This window comes from Phascolarctos cinereus, unplaced genomic scaffold, assembly GCF_003287225.1.
Source record: "Phascolarctos cinereus isolate Bilbo 61053 unplaced genomic scaffold, phaCin_HiC Scaffold_1;HRSCAF=81, whole genome shotgun sequence".
Classification (NCBI taxonomy): domain Eukaryota; kingdom Metazoa; phylum Chordata; class Mammalia; order Diprotodontia; family Phascolarctidae; genus Phascolarctos; species Phascolarctos cinereus.
In genome coordinates, this window is record NW_027555514.1 from 213,119,228 (window position 1) to 213,134,452 (window position 15,225).

Here is a 15,225-nt window from a genome sequence, read left to right on the forward strand (position 1 = left end):
TCCAGTTTTCCCATCAATGTTTGTCAAATAGTGAGTTCTTGCCCTTAAAAGCTTCGATCTTTGGGTGCATCACCTGTGCATTTCTAATCCCTATCCCTAAAAGAAAATATTACCCTGTAGCCCTAACACAGCCATTTAAGGTTAGGTTTAATGTAATTATTTTATCCCCTGTGTCCGAAAGTTAAAAGGTGGTTTGTTGTTCACTCCAGATAAAAAGGAAGTGGGGAAAGAGGGATCATTAAACTTTATTCCCAAAACTGCAAAAGGTTTATTTGTTTTTGTTGTTGGTTTTTTTTTAAACAAAAAAACACATTAAGGAGCTTTTAGGTTAACAAAGCTCTACTTAAATATAAATGTAACTAACAAAGCTCTATGTAAAAAGCTCTTAAATGGTCTAATTGGAAGACATTTGTTGTGTTAAACTTAAGTCAAAAGATTAGTCTACCTGGGCGCCCAAGGGCAATAAATCCAGGGGCCCTAATCTGAAGTTATGTTATTATGGAAATTCCATTTCCTCCAATTTTTACAGCATGTGCAATTTTTTGCATATACTAGATATGCTTAATAAATGTTCCTTGAAAATGAATTTTTTAAAGCCAGTGTTTAATAAACTCAAGAACATAAATTACTTGGGAAAGGAGTCCTTATTAACAAAAACTTCTAGGAATACTGGAAAGGAACTTGACAAAAAATAGGTTTAAACCAGTTATTGTACATCATTTTTTTACCTTAAGTTCCAAAAAGGCACTCAACTAAAATATAAAAGGTCATCTAACTTTAAAAAAAAAAGGAAGAAAGTGAATAGAGGTATAAGGAGTAGCAGGAATACAGAGAGCTCCTCCCTCCACCCCGACCCACAAGTAAATCTCAGACCTAGAAAAGACACCAGCCCAAATCCTAATAAGCAAATCCAAGAAAAAAGTTCTGTGTTAGCACTGGGAGATAGGTTTATGGGGCCAAAAGTCCAATACGTGGAGCATTCTAGTGCCCAGGGATTGAAAGAGAAAGGGGAACTGTGCACACATGGTGGGACCTGCACCTGGAGGTGGAATTCTGGAGTAAGAAGTGTTCACAGACCCTAGGGTTTCTATGGAGTAAAGATACAAATTCAGCAGTGTGGCTCTGACCCCAGGGATGGAAGGAGGTCTCAGCCCCATCTTTAGTCCAGTCTGAAGCCTACAGAGGAATCCCAGATCAAAGGGAAACCTCTGGTTCTGTTACTCAGAACCAGCAGAGCTTTACAGCTAGGTGGGTCCAACAGCAGTCTACCGAAACTCCAAAGGCGGCAAGCCCACAGGCTTATTGTTCAGCTCCAAACCCAAGTCAGTAATTTGCAGAGCTCAGACCAGGTTGGGTAGCCATCAGACTTCCCTGGATCAGACCCCTTTGGGAACAATGAAAACTTACAGATTCCCAACTTGAGCTATCCCTGAGATTCTGAAATAACACAACTCTCAAAATTCCAAGAAAGCAATAGCACGCAGCTGAGCCATTCCCTCTAAAAGCATGTAGAGCCTGGACCTAACAAAGTCTAAAGTTAGGAAGCAGGCTAGAAAAATGACCAAAAAGAAAAATCTCATCATAAAGGCATAAAGGTGATGTAGCAGACAGTGTGCTGGGCCTGGAGTCAGGAAGACCTGGGTCCAAATATGATCTCAGATACTTATGAGCTGTGTGACCCCTGGGCAAGTTACTTAACCTTTCTATGTCTCAGTTTTTCCCTACAGGGAGAGGGGGAAGAAGGGGTAAGTTTTTTTTTAAAGCAGTTGGGGTTAAGTGACTTGCCCAGGGTCACACAGCTAGTAAGTGTCAAGTGTTTGGTCTGAGGCTGGATTTGAACTCAGCTCCTCCTGACTCCAGGGCCTGTGCTCTATCCACTGTGCCACCTAGCTGCCCCTGGGGGTAATAGATTTTTAACAAACTATACATTCATAATGAAAAGACCCAATTTATGCAGAAACTCTTAAGTAAATAGGTAAAATGGGAATAATAATAGCACCTACCTCAGAGTAGCTATGAGGTATATATATACACATATATGATATAACATGTGTAAAGCACTTATTAGCACATTGCCTGGCACACAAGAAGTGCTTAATAAATGTTTATTCCCCTTTCATTGCCTTCTCCCTCCTCCAAAAAAAAATTTTTTTTAACTTTTAAAACGAGTTAAAATGTTTTTATAAATGAAAAATGAGAGCACTAAGGAGGAAAAAACTGAAAAGGAGAGCTATGGAAGAAAGAACTGGAAAGGGAATTAAGAGCTTGGAACAATAGGTATAAAATTCTGAAAATCAGAATGAACCAAATAGAAGATAATGACTCCATAAGACAAGAACTGTTTTTTTAAAAATCAAAAGAATGCTGAAAAAACATAAAATTTAAGTTATCTCAGCAAAAATAATGGACCTAGAAAACAGATCAATGAGAAAAAATTTAAGTATTACCTGAAAGTTACCTCCAAAAAAAAGCCTCAACATCATATTTAAACAAATTATAAAAGAAAACTGTCCGGCGCTCTTAACAGCAGAGAGCAAAGTAGAGAAAGAATCCGCTAGCCATCAAAACATCACAGCCAAAATTTAGAACTTCTAGGTCAAAGAAAAAATACTGCAAACAGCCAGCAAGAAGGAATTCAAGTAACAAGGAGTCACAGTCAGGACAGATGACTTAGCAGCCACCAGTATTAAAGGAGTGGAGGGCTTAGAATATGATACTGTATTCCAGAAGGCAAAGGAGACTGGGTTTACAGCCAAGAAAAACTTAATCCAGAAAATGTGAATAACCCTATGAGGGAGAGGGGAAGAAAATACATTTTTATTTAACTATGCATTCATAATGAAGACCCTATTTATGTAGAAACTCTGAAGTACAAACACATAAGTCAAGAGAAATACAGGTAAAGACGAATAAACAATCACAAGAACTAAACAAGGATAAACTTACATTCGAATATGGGGAAATAATACATGTGTCTATCCCCTCTGAATTGTATTATGAGAGAAAAGTCTAATTAGAAGGACTGGGAGTGGTTCTGTTATATCATAATGATCTTAAAAGAATGGAAAGGGAGAATAATTAGAGAAAATTATCTTACATAATCAAGGTAAGCAAGCAGACAACCATACAAACAAGGAGGAAGGGGTCCTAGAGAGGCTGACTTGAACTGCACAGATTCAACTGATCAAAAGAGGGAATACATGTGCACACACAGTTGGCTATAGAAATACATTTTATTCTGCAGAGAAATAGGAGAGGAAGGGAGAATCTGAGGGAGAATAGATTAAGAAAGGAAATCTTAAGGAAAACAGACTAATGATGTACAAAAGTATCTGCTCCCCTTTTTTGCAGTGTCAAAGAATTGGAAACTGGCAGGGTGTCAGTCAATTGAGAAATTGTTGAATAAGTTAAAGTATGTAAATGTGATAGAATACTAATATGCTATAAGAAATGATGGTTTCAGCTAAGATTCTTAACATCTAGCCAAATGCTGAGATTCTTAAAATCTAGCCACTGCTCAGATTCCTTAAGAGTCTGGCCAATATGGCGGATCTTTAATAAACCTTGTCTCTGGCTGAAAAAAATAAACGATGGTTTCAGAGAAAACTGGGAAAACCTCTATAAGCTGACGTAAAGTGTTCAGAACCAGGATAACAATTTATACAAAGATAACAGTACTATAGAATCAAAGGACTGTGAAAGACTTAGGAATTCTGACAGCATAACAATGAATCATGATCTCTGAGGACTAATGGTGGAACCTGCTACCCATCTGTAAAAGACTCAGTGGAAAATGAGACACACACAAACACAGACACAGACACAGACAGACACACAGGCACACAGACATTTTTAACATGACCAACGTGGACATTTATTTTGCTTGACTACACACAGCTGTAATGCGAGTTTTGTTTCTCTCTTTCTCAAAGAAGATTAGGAAAGGGTAGGAGGAAAAGAAGAGAGTTTTTTGCTAAGTAGAAGAAAATTAAAATTTCATTTTAAAAAATGGAAGTATCATTTGCAATTATAGCCAGAATTCTTAACAAGAGATACATATAACAGAAAATAAAAGATAATTTCACTTACATGAAATTGCAAAATGTTTGCATGAACAAATATCAATGAGGCTAGGAAAAGGGAAGCTGTTGACAGAAGAAAAAAAATCTCTGTATCAAATATCTAATAAAGTGGGCAGCTAGGTGGTATAATGGATAGAGCTCCGACCTTGGAGTCAAGAGGATCCTGGGTTCAAATCCAGTCTCAGATACTTGACACACTTACTAGCTCTATGACCCTGGGCAAGTCACTTAACCCTGATTTGCCTCACCAAGAAGCAAACAAACAAACAAAAAAAACAAATATCTGATAGGTTCAATCACATAGCTAAACAGAGCATTAACAAGAGCCATTTTCCCATAGGTAAGTAAGTAGTCAAAGGACATAAGACAACAGTTCTTTTAAAAAAAAAGCTAACTGATCACAAGAAAGATTGTTTTAGGTCACTAATAATAAAACATTCTAGAGTGGTGACTTCATGTGCAAAGAGACAGACAACAAAAGCTGGAAATACTAGATGGTCTGCTACAGCATACTAATACACTGCTGGTAGTCCTATAAATTGGTCTGACCATTTTGAAAAACAATTTGGAATTAAGTTAAAAAAAAACAACTAAAAGGTTTGACCCAGAGATTCTATAGCTAAAACTATTTCCCCTCCTTCCCCCACCCAAAAAAAAAAAAAACAGAAAGGTCCCATATACACCAAAATATTCATAGTAGCACTTTTTTGTGTTTGCAAAGAATTGGAAATAAAGTACCCAGTGACAGGAAAATAGCTAAATAAAAGTTTATATTCATGTAAATTAATATGAAGAATAAACCAAATGTGGGAAGACATTTTTGAACCGATCAGTTCTTCCCCATTAGACTTTGAACTGCTCCACAGCAGGGACTGTTTGTGCCTTTCTTTGAACCCCCAGCACTTAGTACAGTCCATGGAACACAGTATGTGCCTAATAAGTGCTTTTTAAGCTTGACTTAATTAAGGATAAAGTTAGTAGAAGCAGGGAAAAAAATTACACAAACCTGCCAGAAGATAAATAAAAAGAAAAATACAACAATGTGTAATGCACGTGTAATTATAATGACCAAGTCTGTCCCCAAAGGAAAACTGAGAAAATGAATCTCTTTCTTCACTGCTGAGTTAAGTCTTGGTATGGAATATGGTATTCACCATCAGACCCCGCTACAATAACATAAATTTGGAGCTGGCAAGGCATTTTGAGGCCATCCAGCACAAATCTCTCACTGCACAGAGGAGAAAACTGAGACAGAAGGAGATGGTGACTTGCCCAAGGTCATGCAGGTATTTTTCAATACTTGAAATACCCGGGCAGGATGTGAGCCCAGGCTTTCACACTTCAAGGTCAGCTCTGTTCACCACATCATGGAATCCCCCCCCACACACACACTGTCTCTTTTCTTCTTAAATGACTAGTACTATGGTATGGTAGGCAAGGAGGGTTAGGGAGTGGAATATATTCAGAAATGAATGATGTAAATACAAAAGATATAGTTAGAGAGAAGAGAAAGAAAAACAGAGAAAGACAGAGAGAGAGAAGACAGAAGAAGGAAGGGGAGAGAGAGGGAGAGAGAGTTCCTTGAATGGAATTGTTAAACTGAATTTCAATAACTTTTTTCATGGACTCCCCACCCATTTGCTGGTCAAAAAACTGGCTTATGTGTATGACTGCACAACGTGATTATGGCTGTGAATGAAACCTGTTTCTCTTATCTGTAGTACAGAAGAGATGCATACTTAGGCACACCCAGAACACTCAGGACATCATTGCTCTTGTCACTTATTGACACAACTCATACAGCCTGTGAAAATTCTGAGGAAATTTTACAATATATTAAGAAAAATTCCACTGTTCCTGCTTCTGTGACATTCTTAGTAAAACTCGCCATTAAAAAATAGTGTTTTGTACACCATAAGCCACTAGAGAAATGTGTAATGACTATTTCCCAGAAAGGCAATTTTGCAGTTGGTGATTCTGTAATAAGTCTAAAATGTAACCAAAAATCTGTCATTTAAAATAAAGCTGGACAAAAAACTGGAAACAAGTAGACTTCCATCGATGGAGGAATAACTAGAAAAATTATGTGATAAGAAATAACAAATATAATAAATACAGAGAAGCATGAAAAGATGTTCAAGATCTAAAACAAAATGAAGTAGGCAGAGCCATGAAAAAATTTACACAACAATGTAAAAGAACAACAAGAATGTAACTGGAAAGAACCACAACAGAAAAGTAGAATTACAGAGAACTGGCATGGCTACATAGAAAAGACAGACCTTTCCCGCCCCTATTCCTTTGCAGACATGAGAAGCCCAGAAGAGTGCACACTGACTATACTTTCAGACTTTTTCAATGCCTTGATTAGTTTTACTGATCCCCCACCCCACCTTTTTTTCCTTTAAAAAGAATATTTATTATACAGGATGGCTCTCTGGGAAGGCAGAGAGGAACATAATACTGAGAAAAATTTTGCAGAGATATATCTAAAAAGCTGGTACTCTGAACTTCTATCATTTAAATTAGAAGATATATGTTCCCCCGATGAATATGAACAACCATATAAAAATCTGTCCAAACCACTAATAAGAGAAATACAAATTAAAACCAGTGGGGTTTGTCCACATACCCAGCAAATGAGCAAAGATGATATAAGACAGGAATAGTCAATGATGAAGAGGTTGTAAAAGAAAGGCTCACACACTTTTGGTGGAACTATGAATTGGCCCACACTTTCTGGAAAGCAAATTGGAACTGTGCTAAGAATGTGACTAAAATGACCATACCCTTGGACACACATCCCACATCTCAGGAAGGTAAAAAGAAAAAGAAAGGTTCCATATACCTCAAAATATCGTGAACAGCAAAGAACCGGAAACAAAGTAGATGTCCCATCAACTGCGGAATAATAGCTAAGCCAACTGCAGTGATGATGACTAGGAAGACTACAAATAACCACAGGAAAATCCATATGAAATGATGCAGAATGAAGGAAAATATACAAAATGACAATAATGTAATGCTCTCAATCTTTTTAAATGCCAAAATTGATTTCATAAGATACCCTAGTTTTTTATAAAGTATGTATTACAGCACATAAAAAATAGAACTCCACCATATCATAAATGTGACTGGTCTAAAATTAATATTCTAATTACCACAAGCATTAAATAATTAACAATAGTTCTACTTGCTTTCTTAGAATTTAGAAAAGATCTTAGGGGCTAATTTAGGTGGCTAATGTCTATTTCAAAAGTTGCCTAGAAGTCTAAACCAATAACTTTCTTTTCTCAAGATAAATTTCTGTTTTAAGCAAAGGCATTCAAAATCATCCCAAATCACCATAAACCTTAAAGCTCTGTTCAAAATTAGGCTTACTCTTTCTAAATCTAGAGATCATAGCATTTAATTTTAAGATTTAATGACTTCAGCTATGACAATCTGAATAAAAGTCACTTGGTTCTGGTCTTCCTATTCATCTTTTTTTGTTCTTTCCTTCCTTATTTCTCTCTCCTGAAACCTAAAAAAAAAAAAGTTCAACGCAGCTTTTAGCCTTAGTGACCATTTAGAGCTTGGGGATAATGTATAGGAGGGTCACCTGATTATTAGGATAGGGTGCCTTTCAGGAAGAGCCACCTAGCTGACATGTCTGTTACCACTGTGTAACTTATCCAATGAGCCCATGAAAGCTCTAAGAAGCAAGGCACAGATCCATTCTAGGAACTGACTGTAAAAGGATTTCGTAATTGAAATTCATCTGACCTTGAAGAACACACTGTGTTTTCTGCATTCCTCTTTTAAAATGTTATTCTCTGAGGAAGAAATAGATCCTATTCCTTCATAAGCCTTTAGCATCTATTGAAGAGTTTTTCATAAAGGACTGAGTTCCTATGCCAGGGGTGGGGAACCTGTGACCGTAAAGCCACATGTGCCCCTCTAGGTACTCAAGTTCCGCCCTTCGAATCCAAACTTGAAGCCTCACTTGAGGACCTAGAGGGCCACATGTGGCCTTGAGACGGCAGGCTCCCCACTCCTGGCCTAAACTCTAGGAGCTTAAGGGCTCAATAACTCCTTCAGATATACTTCAGTAATGATGGTAATTACTGGTTTTCAGTGTCCTGTATTGTTAAATGGGAATACTTAACTACTTTGTTTCATTAGGAATAATTAATTACTTCCTTTGATTCTGCCACAGATCTAGAAAATACTCAGTGGAAGTAAACTAAGATTTTCCAAAACTCAGTTGACCACTTGCAAAAACCGCTTTAAAAAGTCACATGAAATGCCAGTTACAAAGTCTGTTAAATTCTGAAAGTGATGCAGTTTCCTCCTCTTCAAGAAGCCTTGATCTATTAAAACAGCTAAATGAAGCCAGTGGTTCCATACTCTCATCTTACTGGGGGAGCAAGGGTAGATAGGACCCCTCTTGTGTATTCAAGCTGAAAACAATCCAAAGCAGGAGCAGACTTCTTAGTGGGCAATACTAGCACTTCCCAGATTCATAAACTCACAAACACACCCTGTTCACCAGGTGCAATTCAGCTATTGTACAATGTCCTTATGGATGCCAGCGCTTCTCAAAGCAGCTAGACCTAAGGTCAGCCCACTCTCTCCCACAGCTGGTCATTAGGACACAAGCACAGCCAGTTTCTTTAGGTTTGCTAACTTGAGCTCTATGGCAGGGGTTACCTTAACCACTTGAATTAGCAGATAAACACAACCTCCTTCCAACAGTCGGGCTAGTTTCTCACCTGAACCAGGCGTTTATCCTCTTGAACTGTGACAAGAAAACTCTAACCCAGTGAAGAGTCTAAGAATAAAAAAAGTGAACTTAGGAGAGGGTGACAATAGCAATGTGTCTGGAGAGGCCAGCTGCTAACAAAGATTCTAACAGTATCTGGGAAAGGGGCCACGCCAGTGGAAAGGGAGTGGAGATCACTTGCCAACCGAAGACTCTGCAAATTAAAAGGCCTGTACCTGATAAAAAAAAACTCTACATGTGTTCTTTGTTGGGTATTCCAGCCCCTAACTACATCCCAACTTTCCTGATATCTCCCTTTTCCAGTGCACAGTCACATTCTTATTGGCTAACGCCCAGAGCTTTGTTCATCCCTGCTATCACAGCATGCATTTCCTCTTGTATTTCCAATCCAACCAGAACCATTTTCCTCCTTGAGAATAGCCTGGTTTGCTGAACTATTGCTGCAAAGAGGCTGTAATTTCAAGACCTTCACCTAGGGCTGACTGATTCAATAGTGTCCCAAGTACCAAGGGAACCAGAAATTCCTTAGATTACCAGTACATGCCAGACCAGATGTTATAAACATCTGGAATCCAAGGAGTCAGTGCATAGATTTCAGGGAGTCCATGAACTTGGATGGAGGGAAAATTACATCTTTATTTTAATATAATTTGTCTCCTTTGTATTCCTATATATCTTATTTTATACATATTTTTAAAAAAACATTCAGAGAAGGAGTCCAGGATACAAAAAAGGCTAAAATAAGACCTTGCCCTAAACCCTTGCCTTCAAAAATAAGTTGACCCTCTCATCATCAGCTTACCCACCAAAAATGAGTGTGTCATGATCAAATATAAAGAACAAAAGACAAATAGCTAACATTTATATAGTGCTTACCATGGGCTAGGCACTGTTCTAAGCACTTTACAGTATTATCTGATTTAACTTAACAATCCTGCAAAGCAGGTGTTATTATTATTTCCATTTGACAGATGAGGAAACTGAAGCAAACAAGGGCTAAGTGAATTGCTCAAAGTCACACTGCTAGTATCTGAGTTTGAATTCGAACTCAGGTCTTTCTGACTCCAGGCCTTGCACTCTTTCCAGCGTACCATTCAAATTTTGCGTTCAAACAGACTGTCAGATTTAGCTCTCTTTCAAACAAATAGGGTAAATAAAAATGTCCTCTTCCCCGGCACAAAACTGACCTTAACAATACTGCTTATATATTTTTCTCTTTGTTATTTAAACAAATGGGGAAAATAAAGTCTCCCTCAATCAGGGATAGCTTCTCTTAGTCATGTTTCTCTGCCTCCCTCAGATGCTGAGCCTCTCCTCTGCAGCACAAAGAATTCATCAGAGATAACATTATCTTCTCTCCCAGTACCCAGGCAGCTAAATTGCACAGCAGATAGAATAATGGACCTGGAATCAGGAAGCCGAAGTTCAAATCCTGCATGAGACACTTCCTCTTCTTCCCTTCCATTTCCCCATTCCTCCTCTCTCATGTCTCTTTTGTTTTTCATGTGTGTATACACACACACACACACATATACATTTATTTATTTATAAAGAAAATTATTTATAAATGGCAGGAACATCTGGGCAGGATGTATATGTTACATTTTTGGATATTGGTCAATGCAGAATTAATTTTGACTATGCATGTTTATTACAAGGTTTTTATAATTACATTTTTATCATTCCCAGAAAAAAGGCCAAAAACCACTTCTATGTTCTAATGTGAGTTCCTACTATTTTCCACTTCCACTCCAAACTAATTAAATTAAAAGCCTTAAATTAAGTGTGAAGCACTTTCACACTATAGTATTTCAATTTACAGTTGGACAAATGGAAACTTATTTGAGGTCTGATTTAAACTGTGAGGGAGAGGGGTCTTATTTCTTAGCTTCTGCCTATGCCTGTCCACTGACCACTTTTCCAAATGCCTTTATCAAACCACAAAGATCTGGAGGGGGGAGGGTTTGGGGGGAAGAGAGTGCCAAAAGGCAACCTTAAAATAATTTCCACTTCACCTCAAATGAATTATACCCTTGAAAGATCTTGTCCCTTTTCTTCACCCATGTATTTCAGGAAAAGACTGCTCTGCAATCTCATCATACCGTCAGCAGACTTTTAGTCATAAGAATTCAATTTGCCTGCCTTCTTCCAGAGTTAAGTAACTAAATTCCACAGTTGAGTAGATTTCAGCTGAAAACGGCAGCACAGTGCTAAAGTAAGCAATTCGTTCCCGTCTGCAAATTCTAAAGTTCCTCATTTAGGGATTAGTTTTCTGTCAGTGTTGAGTATATAAATAGCAACTTCCTCAGAAGAAGGAAAAATCAGGCAACAAAACAGTCTTTCATTATGACCTCTCAAATAGTTTCAGGGGCCAGAAGAGGTTTCTCAGCATCACAGAAGGAATTACAGACGTAATAAGGGGGCACGACAGGGGGAAGGGATTTCTTTGGGAAGGGAGCACGTACCCCTAGGCTCTTAACTCTAAACCGCAAGCCAATAATCTCACTTCCCATGACAGGCAGCACTAGATCACCAGTCTGAAGCCCTCTGGTCCCATCTCTATGGTCTACCAGCTTCGTGGCCCTGGGCTCATCTCCCAGCTTCACAGAGTTTTCTTACCTGGTGTAGTGGAACCCATAGACATGAAATCCGGGGAAACTTAGGTTCAAATCCTACTCCTGACACTTTGAGCCTATTTCTTCATTTATAAAACCAGCATAATGACTGACACCTAAAAGACCTATCTCATTGAGTTGTTTGTAGGTATCAAGTGAGATAATATGCAAAAAGCAATTCGCAACCCTGAACACACTATATAAATGGCAGTTATTTCTACTACTATGATTATTAAAAAACATACATGATAGTACCTGTTCCACGGGTTACTGTGAAAATCAAACAGATAACACTAACACCTTTTGAAAATCAAAAGATGACATGAGTCAATGAACTCTTTAATCTGGAAAGCAGGACACAAGGGCAAAGTAATAACATTATTTCCACCGTGTGGGTGTCATCCACTGACCTAGTACGACCTTCAATCCTCTTGGGGCCTACCTATCAGCATACACAATATCCAAAGGGCTGCAATGCAAATTTTCCCGAAACTCCCCTCTACGGAGTCTAAGAAATGTTGTCAGACTGCTCCGGGAAATCCCCTCCTCAACTCCCTGTAGTAGTTCCTGTAACACAGGAGACAACAGCCTGCAATCCTGGCATTTCTCCTTCCGGTATTCAAAATTACCTCAGTGTAGGATAGAACCAAGTGCAGATGTTATCTAATAAAAAAAACAAACAGCCCGAAAAATGCTTTAGGCTAATTACCCAAAGCTGATCAAGGAAGAAGACAGAAATCTAGGGTGAGAGTATAGGCCACCACAGTTCAAATCTACAGAAACTTCAAATCAAGTTACATAAACACAGGGAACAAAGGAAATTAAACACCAGGAAAATCACATACCCAAGGTCTTACTCAGAGATCTATTAGATTTAAAGGAAAGGCGAGAATTCCTAAACTATCTCATGAAAAGGAGGAAGTAGGTCTAAACAGATGCAGGAAAGGTTAGTAACCTGATGCTCCCTTGGCCCAGCAACGTGACTAAGACCTTGGAAGAGACCTTGGAGGGTCTCTATCCCTCTCCCCCCCCTTTAGCAGGAACTTCCTCCAGGAAGTTGTAGTCCCTACCCTCCCCCCACCTCCTGCCCCCACTTGAAGACCTTCAATGAAGAGGAAACAACCATTCCCTGGGGCAGTCCATGTCATTCTCGGACAGTTACTAGTTTTTCCTTTCATTGGGTGTAAATGTTCTTCTTTCAAACTTCCACCCATCCCCCCTGGCTCTGCCCTTTTCGGCCAAAGAAAATTACTCTTCCACCAAACCCTTTAATAGCCCTGCTACAGAGTAATAACTTTTCTCTTGTAGTTTTCCTTAAAACGAACAAAAAAAAAATCTTTCAAAGGGGCTTTCTTGTCCTCGAACATCCCATTTTACAGACGGGGACACTAAGGCACGAGGCCTCAGTTTATCATATTGCCATTGATTAAGAATCCAATGCCCTCAGTTTTGTGCCTTGTGTGCTTCCCAGCTCACTAGACTCGAGGTGGCGCCGTGGAAGACACGTGTCTAAATCCGATCTCAGGACAGCTGCCTGCCTCAGTTTCCTCATCTGTAAAATGAAGATAGTAACAGCCCGTGCCTCCCAGGCCTTCCTTTAGGAGGATAAAAGAAGAATTTTTTTGCAAATTGTTTTGCAGACCTCAATGCGTAATATAAACGATGGCGATTATTCTCATTGTTATTATTCGGTGGGAAAGGGGAGGTTTTGCCCCCGCTCCGCACACACCCCCCTCAGGCCCTCCCGCGCGCCCCAGCGCACCTTCTCCAGGCCCAGCTCGCCGGGAGCAGGGGCTTCTGGGGCCGGGAGACTTTGCCCTGGGCCGAGATCCACGACAGCGGCGCCAGACTGCGGGTCACGGGGTGCGCGCGAGGGGGGGGGAGAGAGGAGCGGCGATGACCCCCTCCTTTACCTTCGCCCCCCCCAAAGCTCAGAAACTTAAGAAACCGCCCCCCCCACCCCCGCCTTGGCCCTCACAAGCAGCAAGCGACGCAATCGACTAGCGACGCTGGCCCTAGTTAGCCTAACGTTGACCTCGCGGTGGCCTAGGGGCCCAGAAGCTCACCGGCAGGGCTGCGCTTTCCAAACAGGTTTTCCCGGGCCCGGTATCTCCATTACACCTGGCGCCCTCAAAGCCCCCCCCATCCCCCTCGCCAGTTTCGCCGACCCTCAGTGCGATTGGTCGGCAATGCCGCGACCGCGCACTCTCATTGGCCGGATCTCCTAGCTGTGCCGCGTGGCGAAACGAGAGGGGCAACGCGCGCCTCCTCCGGAGCAGCGCCCCGCAGCGTCCGGAGGAAGGAGGCACAAGCGAAGTGCAGTCCTGTTCCAAAAGCAGGCTTCCGAGCGCAGGAGGTCTCCCGCAGTCTCTGGATGAGCACCCGCAAGCAATGCAGACTTCTGCAGGAGCTCTCCTTGAGAGTAAGGTGAGTCCTCACTCTACCGAAAATGCTGGATTTCAATCCACAGCAAGCACTTCTGTGTAGTTTGGAGACGGGAATGTCTTTAAGATGCCACTTCTTGCTGCTCCATCCAAGGGAGCAAAAAACAACTCCCCGCCCGCCCTAGTCCCCCTGTGCTGCCACACCATAGTATCATCCTCCTCCACCCTAGAGAGGAATGCAGGTCATCTATTGGTACCGCACCTGGCACCTGTACTCCAGCTCCCTCCGCTTGTTTTGTTCTTTCGTTTACTCCTGCACCTCGCGCCTACACAGTCCCCCTTTTCTTGTTAACTTTCCAAGACTCAGTTCCACCCCATCGATAGCTGACCTCAGTTGTCTGGTGCTTTGAGAGTGAAAAGCCGGAGAAGTGAACCTAGAAGCACTGGCGGAAGAGCAGGGACCAGCTGGTTTCTGGGTCATCTTTTGGGAAGGGAGAATAAATAATCTAATAAAATACGATTACAACATGATCTCTTTTAAAGTTTTTTTTAAAGCATTATTTATTGGGGATGGGATAACTTTAAGGAAAAATAAAACATGGAAGCATACCTATTCCAGGAAAATCGAGTTGCTCTCTTGCCTGCTCACTGCTCGGAGAAAGATCATTTAGTTAGGTGCGAACCTCAAAAAGTGGAGGGGAAAGCAGCAAGGCAGAGGGGAAAAAAGGAGCAGACCAGAAGCGTACACAGAGAAAATCGAATTACCCTGCAATTAGCCAGCCTCAAGACTACGTTAGCGTCCAAAATAATTTTCTTCTGGAAAGAAGAGGAAAAACACATAAATCAGAAAATATGTTTCGGGTCTTTTTTTGCAGCCATCTGAGATTCAGGAAGAGTTTGCCCCAATTTTCCTCTGGATAGGAGGCTTTTCTTCTGATATATCTAAATGAAACAGAAGAGAGAACCCAAAGCCAACTGGAGATAACAGAGTATTGTTATGGAGCATTTCTCCCCCTCCACTCCAGCCTGCTCAATTTAGGAATATCTTTTGTCTTCTTTATCCCGGCTGTTTGGCTGTCTTATTGCTACTTACTTAGTTCACAGTTGGGAGCAGCCTCGCTCTTAGCCTGCTTCTTCCCCATGGTGCCAAACTGGTTTGCTCTCTCCTGAGTGTGTTCCTGCCCCTATATAAGACCTGAGCCAACTCCTTTGATAAGATAAAAGCACTTCAAATTCTAGCCCTAGGCAGAAAAATGTTAGTAGTGAATTTATTCAAAAGCCGACCCACACCCTCCTTGGCTCCCAAGGACAATTAAATTTCATCTTTGACCTGTTATAGAAAAGTAGATAGATATCATATACCTGTCATCTCTAGATAT

The 15,225-nt window shown here is 40.5% G+C and overlaps 1 protein-coding gene across 1 annotated transcript in view; it reads right to left on the minus strand.

Annotated features, from left to right (window-relative positions):
- Positions 1–15,021, minus strand: part of SLC11A2 (solute carrier family 11 member 2) — a 48,592-nt gene extending 33,571 nt beyond the window's left edge. Inside the window, 1 exon segment of the mRNA XM_020966125.2 lies at positions 14,940–15,021. Within this exon segment, the coding sequence (XP_020821784.1) occupies positions 14,940–14,988 (49 nt within the window). The 5' untranslated portion in view covers positions 14,989–15,021.
- Between the last annotated feature and the right edge of the window lie 204 nt (positions 15,022–15,225).